We start from the raw sequence: 9,420 nt of genomic DNA, 5'->3' as shown, positions 1-9,420 counted from the left end.
TGTGAGGTAGCCATTGCTGCAGCTGCTATTCTGTCTTATATCTGTCTGTATGTTTGCTATCGCAAAAGTAGCGCAACATCGCACTGCGCTGCCATTGCGTATTATCGGAAGCCCAGAGCTGCAGTTGCTCTGGGCAGCCTGTGTGGCCTCTTCCATTATCCTGCTCTTAGCCTAGTTGCGCTAAGTGGTCAGAAAGTATGCCCCCCCCCCCCAGCATTACACTTTACAGTTTACCAGTAGTGCTTTCACCAACAACTTTTTGTTTATCGACTCTAAAGTCTGTTGGACCACTATTACAATTGTCTACAGCACATGTGGGGTAGTCAATGAGCTCCCCCCATCACTTGATAAAGCAAAATTTTCAAACCAGATAACCTCTTCATTCAGCCCCTGATGAGTCACGTGACCGAGTGACGAAACTAGGAAGTAGTCTCAGATGGCATCGCAGCAGGAGAGGAACATATTGGTGAGGGAGGATTGAGGAAGCTGGGCTGTCACCAGGGCAGTCTGACTAGAAGACCATTCGGGGGAGAGCCTGTTGGCAAAACTTTATGCCCTTATTGCCATGCAGAAAAGTGTAAGTGCAATTTTTGAACAGCTGTTTTTATTATATTGCACTATGAATTGTGTTATTATTGATGCTGAATAAAGAGGTTATCTGGTTTAAAGATTCTGCTTGATCGAGTGATGAGGGGAGCCCATTAAATATCCCACAGGTGCTATAGACCATTGTAATAGTGGTCCAACAGACTCAGTGCATCAACCCCCAAGTGTTTACAGGAAAGAAGAGAAACCAACCACAGCTAATTCGCCAGAGCAGAATATAGCATAAACCAGTATGTCTTAGTGCATCCAGTGTGCTTACCTGTCTTGCAGGATGTGTGCAAGGTGAACCCTCGGCAGGATAGCTGACATCGCCAGCCTGGACTATTTCATTCCTCTAACCACGTTGTTAGTCCCCGCCCACACCACGTAAACAGCCAGTTGGTATCCATGGACAGAGACACCCATTTTGGCAGAAGTTAATAAAACCACTTGAAATCAGAAGAAACTGAAGTTAAGAAACATAACTGTACTTTTCCTCTTGTTCCCACTCCTTCAATGCAAATTTGCCCCAAAATGAAAATACCAAATACACCTCTGTGCTGCACAAACTTTCAGTGAGCCAAAATCATGTCAATTCGCCGTGAAAGTTTGGGAATTTGGCCTGTCCATCCCTACTCACGAGCTACTAAAGTGGAAATATATCATCATCGTGGCCAGGCAGTCAGCATTTTGTAAATGGGATAAAGGTGACTGCATCCACATTCCTCTACCGTCAGGCTCCTCGTACTAGTGAAAGGGTTAATGACCTCAGTGAGAAAACTATTCCCTGTGTCAGCACCAAACCGATAAAGGAAGCAAACAGACATTTTCTAGACTGAGCAGTGCACAACACGCAATCATTGCAGCCTTGTTTTCCATTGGTCCATCATGGAGTGCAGTGGCCTATGGAGATTGTTCAAACCTCCTGAAGAGTGAGATAAAAATGGGTTTCTGTGTATAGCTAAGGTTGCAAAAAAAAAAAAAAAAAAAAAAAGACAATGGAGCAATATAAAATCCATCTGCACAGTGCTCTATAGAATACACTCTGGCTGTACAATGAAAATGATTTTTTAAGTTTGAAAAGATATTAGAAGTGCCAAAGTTTCAGCATTGACTTGAAGAGGATTTGTATTGACCTAAAGCAATGTAGACCTGTAATTCTGAAAAAAAGCAAAATTAAGATGCATATTTCAGTAGAGGGAAGCCTCGGTGTCCTCCAGAGGCTTCCCACATGCTCCTCAAGAAGACCACTGATCCAGTGCTGGAACCCTCTGGAAGTTCGTGGGAACACTCCTGTCCATAAAGGAGCATGGCCCCACTGCGCAGGTGCAGGACATCTTGCACCTATGCAGTAGCATGGAGTCGCTCCGGCTCAACGGAAAATGCCAAGCCCAGTGCTACTGTGCAGGTATGAGGAGTAATCGTGGCAAATCAGAGTCTTACAAATCCACCCCCTGATCAAAAAATCAAAAATACCTTCATGAGTTCTGCGACAGACAAGCAACTCTAATAGTGCAGAGCGGGGCTGCAGGGAAGGGAGTTAAGGTTGAGATGAATGTCTTGTACGGTTGTGATCAGGGGTGATTGTACCATGAAGCCACCTGAATTAAATGATTCAGGTGTCAAAATAAGGTGATGCTGCTGGCCCCAACTAAATGGCGCGCAGCACAAATATCTAATCCATCCACGGGTCCTCTCCACTTCTGCACTGCAGCCTATCACTGTACAGCCACATCTCTCTGTAGGCTTCTAATGTCACATGACATGCATAGGAAGCCTACAGTGCTCTGCGAGGTGAAGAGGTCATCATTGTGGAAAAGCAGCTTGTTGTGCTGTGTGAGGAGTCTGACGAGGAGGGAGGAGGCAGCAGTGTTACATTTGACTTGCACAGCAGAAGGGAAGAGGTGGTATTGCTGTCCTGACTGAGTAGGAATGGAGGACGGCTGAGGGTGAGCAGTTTGTTTGTCACAGACTCTCAGCCAGTGTGTTATTGTGTTGAGCTGCAGCGTGTCATGTCTCAGGTTGTTACATATGCTCCCTTGCTGACTGAGAACATTAAATGAAGCAAGGTGTAATGTTGGATGCTGTGCGATCATTCAAAGTCGAGGGGGGGGGGGGAGGGATTAGTATCCTCACAAGTTTGCCTCAGGCAGCAAAATGTCTAGAACCAGCCCTAACAATGTCTCCCCCCTACAAAACTTTTAGGGGGCCCCTCTTCTTACATTCAGACCTCCAGTGCTCAGCAGGGAGAAGGGGCCTGGATTTCATCCCTCCTCCTCCCCCACCAGGGCCCCTCTCCCATGCTCCCCTGGCTGTGTCCGTTCATCCCGACCCACAGATCTTGTGCAGCAGGAGTGACAGCCAGGGCTTACCTCTTCCACAGTCGTGTCTCTCCTGAACTTCCTACTGCAGCCACTAGGTGCCCTCTGGTCTCTCTGAGCTTCTGTGCACATTGGGTGACTTTATGTGACATGCAGAAGATTAAAGTGGATCTGAGATGAACTTTTACTCATTGCATAATTGTGTTCCTTTCCTATTTTTTATAGGGCATTCCTCAAGCCAAATACTTTTTTGTTTTAATATTCTAATGCCCTATAAACTAAGCAAGCCACGCCCACAGGTTTTCAGAGAGCCAAGGCACTTGCAGACAGTAGCAAGGGCTCATGGGAGCTCAGTCTGGGCAGGAGGAGGGGGAGATATTACTAGCCAGAGATTTCAGAGGCAGAGGGGAGGAGGAGGGGGGATTAGTTTTTTTTGCTCAAGATGCAGATAAGCTTGCCTCTGTGTAATCGTGTTGCAAAAAGGGTGTGCGCCTCAAACACCAAGTGAACCCTTATATACCTGGCTTATATAAAGCTGTTTGCAGATAGATTTGCTGTGTAAACTATCTAAGCTTTAGATAAGATATATAGACAAGTTACTTGTTATAGTTCGTTTTTAATCTCGCATCCGCTTTAAAGAGAATCTGTACTCTAAAATTCTTACAATAAAAAGCATACCATTTTAGTCATTATGTTCTCCTGGGCCCCTCTGTGCTGTTTCTGCCACTCCCTGCTGCAATCCTGGCTTGTAATTGCCATTTTTATGCATTGTTTACAAACAAAAGACATAGCAAGTGATAGGCTGAGAGTAGCTCAGTGTGTGAGTCATACAGAGCTTGCAGGGGGCCTGGAGAGGGTGTGTATAGCTTCTATCCAATCACAAGCAGCACAGCACATTCCAGCCTGACTACCTGAGCCCGACAGACCCGACAGAGGAGAGAAGATTAGATCATATAACGGAGATAACACAGCCACTTTACAATTAGGAAAGGCTGCAGTATGACAGAGCACATTAGAACAGGTATAGGAACTTATAGGATAGAAGAAATAAGGCTCACAATTTTTGTTACAGATTCTCTTTAAGAGGAATACAGAGACCAGAGGCCACCTAGTAGTTACAGTGGGAGTGAGTTGGAGAGACCCAACAGTGGAAAAAGTAAGCCCCGGCCATCACTACCACTGCGCTAATCTGTGGGTTTGGGTGAGAGCAAAATTCCAGAGGTTAAACTAAAACTCAGCATTAGTGGAAATGGGCCATGCCAGAAGTGGTTAACTCACCTTGGTTGCTGCCTCTGAATGCAGTGCTCCATGCTCCTCTGCATCCTCCTGATAATCTATCCATCACAGCCAGAAGAAGGAATTACCAAGGGCGGAAGGAGGAAGTATCAGGAGGATGGCATAGAGTGCTGTGTTTAGAGGTAAAAACAAAGGTGAGTTAACCTCCTCTGCCACGTCCCACGTACACCAACACTCAGTTTTAGTTTGGCCTTAGGAAAGAAATCCATTAGCTGAAACTGTATTAATTAATCATCTGTCACCTAACGGCAGCAATGACTTTATTTCTTAGCACAGCTTCCATTTCCTGGGTCAATAAGGATTTGCATTTTGGGAGAATTTTCCCCTCCTTCCCTTTCCGATAACACAATGTTTTTTTGACCAGTTGAATGTCCAGCTCTTGTTACTGGGATTTTCTCATTTGTCACCCAGTGGTGAATTAGCAGTGCACACCTAGGACAAATTAAACTTTTAAAGCACGTGTGCTATTTTAGTCGCACAGTTTTGACCTTCTAGCTTCTATCCCTTTCTTATCCAAGTGTGAATATTGCCAGGTCTGCACTGTGCATGCTGATACGACACTAGCATGATTTCATGGAGTCATCAGCTTAACAAATATGCTGCTGATTTGCATAAACACAATTATTTCTGCAAGACTTCTCAATAACGCTCCAAATACCAATAAACAGTGTTTTTTATTCCGTGCTCTATCTTCAGTGCAATTAGATTTAAGAGGTTATATGGAAATATGTCTAAAACAATTATTCATTTACAGACAGGAAATATTTCCTCTACATGCGTTTGTCTTATCTCTCATGGGATGTGATCTACATGTTTAACATATTATAGGGCTGGTGCACACCGAGCGGCTTTTTGGGCGTTTTCAGATCCGCTTGCGGCTGCGGATCTGCTTGGTCAATGTATCTCAATGGGGTGGTGCACACCAGAGCGGCAGGCGTTTTGCAGAAACGAAAAATGCCTGGGTGAGGCATTTTTTGGATTTCGGATGCGTTTCTGCCTCCAATGTTAAGTATAGGAAAAACGCAAAACGCCTGTAAAACCGCTTGATCAAGCGGATTTTGATGCGGATGCGGATGCGTTTTTTTCAAGAATGCGCACTTCCAGGTCAAATTGTGCTTCCTGTGTGGCAGATTTGCATGAGGGATTTTAGACTGCGCAGGAGGAAGATGGCAGCAAAGTGGTTTACCACAGAAAACCTGATAATTAAGATTGAAAACAGCCCAGAACTTTATGACAAGTCTTTGCCTGGATATAAAGACCACCAAAGGGCTCATGAAATCTGGAGCAACATTGCAAAAGATTTTCTTGGAGAAAAATGGAATACTTTGAGCCAAAAGGGCAAGGATTCTAAGAGTAAGTATATGTGTACAGAATTGTTGTATTTTATTGATTTCATGCAGCACTTTGCAGACAATATATCATCACCCCTCCACTAAATTAGTAATTAAACAATTAGAAATTTCATTATCACAGGTCTCTGGCAAAGCTGTTCTCTCTATAGCCATCTCTCCTTATAAACAGCAGGTACATGTGTGTGTATGTACTCACATGTATTATTAGGGCGCTATTTGCCACTTTAGAGTGTCATGAATGATATAGACATACAACACGGTTTCAAGAATGTTTATTTGCACAATAATACTGATCTCGTCATGTAAGTAAATAGCAGCCTGCAGGTTTTTTAGTTCTTACAGTTATGGCACAAAATAATCAGCTAATTTGTCTCTGTTGTGAATGGCAGAAATGGGACCACGTAAAGTAGCTGGTGGTAAAGTGACAAGAGCACTGTTTGAAAGATCCCCCTCTTCCTCCTCTATGGTCATGCTATCTAGTGTTCTCACATAATTATGCAAAATACATGTTGCCTTCACCACTATTATAGCATACTTTGGTTGCATTTTTATAGCAGTGTGATAAATGCGCCATTTGTTTGCCAGAATTCCAAATGCACATTCTACTACTTGTCTGGCTTTGGTCAGGCGGTTATTAAAGACTACTTTCTTATGAGTCATATCTCTCTGTGCATACGGTCTCATAACATGCTCAGACAGTGCAAAGGCCTCATCAGCCACAAACACACAGGGGTAAGGTGGTTCTACAGTGTCAGGCCAGGGGCGTGGTGGTGGTAAAGTCATCTGGCCTGCGCGAAGCTTCACGCCAAATCGACTGTGCTGGAAGACTGAGGAATCATGGGAACTTCCGTAAGCCCCAACATCCACATAGATAAATTTCAAATTAGGATCCACAACAGCCATGAGCACTAGTGAAAATAATTTTTTATAATTGTAATAGAGACTGCCAGTGAATGCAGGCATAACCAGTCTGACATGTTTCCCATCCACTGCTCCAAGGCAGTTAGGGAAATCATGTTTCTCCCAAAAAAGCTGCATGTTAGCCTCCCACATAGGTACGTCAGGAGTTGGCATAAATTCCGGTTGAAGTACTTTCCAGATCAATTTGCAGGTGTCCAAAACTAAGTATCGGATTGTACTTCTTCCCATGAGGAATTGGTAGTGAAGTGCTGCATATGAATGCCCTGTTGCCAGAAATCTGCAAAAGAAAAGAAATAACATGTATGTTTATTTTTATTCCTAGTTGCCCTCCTGCGGACAAGATGGAAGTCGGTCAGAGACAGTTACAAAAAGGAGATTGAAAAGCAATACCATGAATCCAAAAGTGGGTCTGGAAGTTCGCAGCGAACAAAATATAAATATTGTGGCATATTAGAATTTCTAAGAAAACATCATGAACCGGCTGAGTAAGTATGGCGTAAATGTTAACCTATTGCAATGTTTGTCAACTTCGCAAATAGAACAGTGAAGGAAGGAGTAGGCCCACAATGCAATTCAGTAGTGTGGAACGAATAATCTGCCATCACTCTACCAAATATATTGGGGGACGTAGCTTAATGTAAGGATGGCATAGGTCCAGTTTAAAATGATTACATGACAGGAATGTGGACTGTTCGTTACCCAACATAACAGTTGCCTGACAGTGCTGGTTATATGTTTGGCTGCAGTAGTGTCTGCATCACACATCTGTAACACACATCTACCAAAATCAGTGCTAGTTTACTCAGGCCAGTTTTGCTCTATGCTTGCTCAGGGACTGTGCCTAAAAGCTATGTACACAAATAATGGGAAAAATAGACAGGCTACTGCTATTGTTTTGCAAAGAAAGATGCATCGCATTGTGCCCATATATTTGCTGTGGCATCCATGGTCACTATTCCATGAACTAAAGTTGTGCTTTCCCCTTTCCAAAGGACTGAAGATAGCCTACCACCAGATCCTGAGGAGGACGATGTAGAGGTGCCACCTACCACCACCAGTGATGTGGAAGTTGAAGAAGACACTACACAGGATGTTGACACTGCTACAGTGGAAGACAGTGACTCTACTACCCCAGATCACACACCACACAGCCCAGCGAGTAGTCGGACACGCACAACTGTCAGGTCTAGTAGAGGTGTGAGGGTAGCTACACAAGGCAGGAGAATAGGAAGAGGTATGAGCAGGGCTGAATACGACCAGAAGCTGATTAGTTCAATAGAAAAGGCTGTTGATCATATGGAGAAGCGAGAGGATGAAATGAAACAACTTAAAGAGCCATGCACACAGTATCTTTTAAGTTTGGTGCCACTATTACAAAAAGTGCCTCCTGATAAGCAATGGGCAGCCAGACATGCCATCTCTGAGACCCTGGGGAGATTCTTACTACCTGAGACCCGTGCAGATGACAATGTGCACAACTACTTGCAGCAACCACACCTGCCTGCTTCCAGCCAACAATATAATGCACACCCACAACTCTCTTACCATATGCAACGCATTTATGACCCACCCCACTACCCACCAATGCATATGCATAACATGCCATATGGTCAACAGCCTCATTACTCTATGCCTCCACCTCAGCGCCCTGATCAAGGTATGCGATTTCAAACATCATCTATGCACAGTGACTCTACAGTGTACACTGATTTAACATCGCACAGCCAGCCTCATACAAATGCTGAATCAGGTACACATGCTTACAATCAGGGCCCTGGTAGTATGTGTGATTTGCTATCACAACATGACTAGTTTTTTGTAGTTTTACATTTTATTTTATTGTTCAATGCTCAGATTTGGATCTTAGTTTACATTACCTCAATGTTATGAGGAGTCGCTCAGTTGGTGTGATTACTAGGCGAAAGTTAGTGTCTTGTCGGCGAAGGGCATCCTTCAGTTTGGCTAAAAGGCCATCAAAACTAGGAAAAAAGAGCATGCTTATCTTTAGATCTACTGTTGTTTGTTGCAGAAACATTTTTCATTTGTGACATATTACTTTTGCTGCTGAAAGCAAAGTATGGACAACACATGTCCAAAATATTCTTTGCACAGAAGAACAAAACATTAAAACGAAAGATTTTGTTCAAACATTGCTTCATTACTGTGTCCCATATGCTGATTGTTGCCATATACTTAATGAAGTATGCACCAGGAGTATGTAAGGTCATAATATACTACAAATGTTTTGGGTAAACTATGGATATATAATATAGTAGTTACTCCTATAGAAAAATTAGATGGAGGCCTTAGGCATTGAATACATAACACACCAGGATCAAGTATCACAGTTATTTGGTTAGCTTATGTATACACCGGATTGATTATTGTGTTGTTTTTCTGTTTACAGTCAAACACAGTTAACTAAGGGCCAAAAAGTGCTTCCAATTTCATTCCTCCCCAAAATACTTAGCCCCATGATAAAAATAAGTGACAAGTATTCTTACCTGGACACAGACATGCGGGTGTAGCCAAAAAACTTTTCTGGATGGTGCATCAAATCTCTATATAGGGTCCTAAATTGACCCTTCCGGCGCCGCTCTTGTAGCATGGGATGCACCCAGTATCTCCTTGTCCTTGGCCTACGTCTCATATATGCTGCTACACAGAGCAATAACAGCACATCAGGAAACATTTTCAAAAACAAGTCACTCTTCTCTCCAAACCACAGTGTCACCTCTCCTGAACTAACCCACAATGTTGTTAAGGACCCCACCCTTTTTATATTGGGTTTTTTACTTCAATTGCTCAATGTGCTTCACATGTGTCATCAATATATCGCACTTTAACCCTTTGTTTAAGGTCTTTCTACCTCTTTTCCTGAAAAACGCAAAACGCTTCCAAAAACGCTTGCAAAAACGCACGTAAAAAACGCAAAACGCCCCCAA

At 43.3% G+C, this 9,420-nt stretch overlaps 1 protein-coding gene across 1 annotated transcript; it reads left to right on the top strand.

Annotated features, from left to right (window-relative positions):
- Window positions 1-5,352: 5,352 nt before the first annotated feature.
- Window positions 5,353-8,672, top strand: LOC137543848 (uncharacterized). Its single transcript, XM_068264920.1, has 3 exons — window positions 5,353-5,555; window positions 6,798-6,960; window positions 7,468-8,672. The coding sequence occupies exons 1-3, from the start codon at window positions 5,369-5,371 to the stop codon at window positions 8,285-8,287; spliced, it is 1,170 nt and encodes a 389-aa protein (XP_068121021.1). The 5' UTR covers window positions 5,353-5,368; the 3' UTR covers window positions 8,288-8,672.
- The last annotated feature ends 748 nt before the right edge of the window (window positions 8,673-9,420 follow it).

This window comes from Hyperolius riggenbachi, unplaced genomic scaffold, assembly GCF_040937935.1.
Source record: "Hyperolius riggenbachi isolate aHypRig1 unplaced genomic scaffold, aHypRig1.pri scaffold_241, whole genome shotgun sequence".
Taxonomy (NCBI): Eukaryota; Metazoa; Chordata; class Amphibia; order Anura; family Hyperoliidae; genus Hyperolius; species Hyperolius riggenbachi.
The sequence above is the reverse complement of the archived record's forward strand: the minus strand, read 5'-3'. Positions and strand labels throughout refer to the sequence as shown.

What these genes read in the sequence shown, in the direction of transcription:
- LOC137543848 (XM_068264920.1), top strand. Translation starts at nt 5,369, where the DNA reads ATGGCAGCAAAGTGGTTTACCACAGAAAACCTGATAATTAAGATTGAA. An exon ending in AAAGGGCAAGGATTCTAAGA is followed by an intron (nt 5,556 to 6,797) that starts GTAAGTATATGT and finishes TTTTATTCCTAG; the next exon opens with TTGCCCTCCTGCGGACAAGA. An exon ending in AAACATCATGAACCGGCTGA is followed by an intron (nt 6,961 to 7,467) that starts GTAAGTATGGCG and finishes CCCTTTCCAAAG; the next exon opens with GACTGAAGATAGCCTACCAC.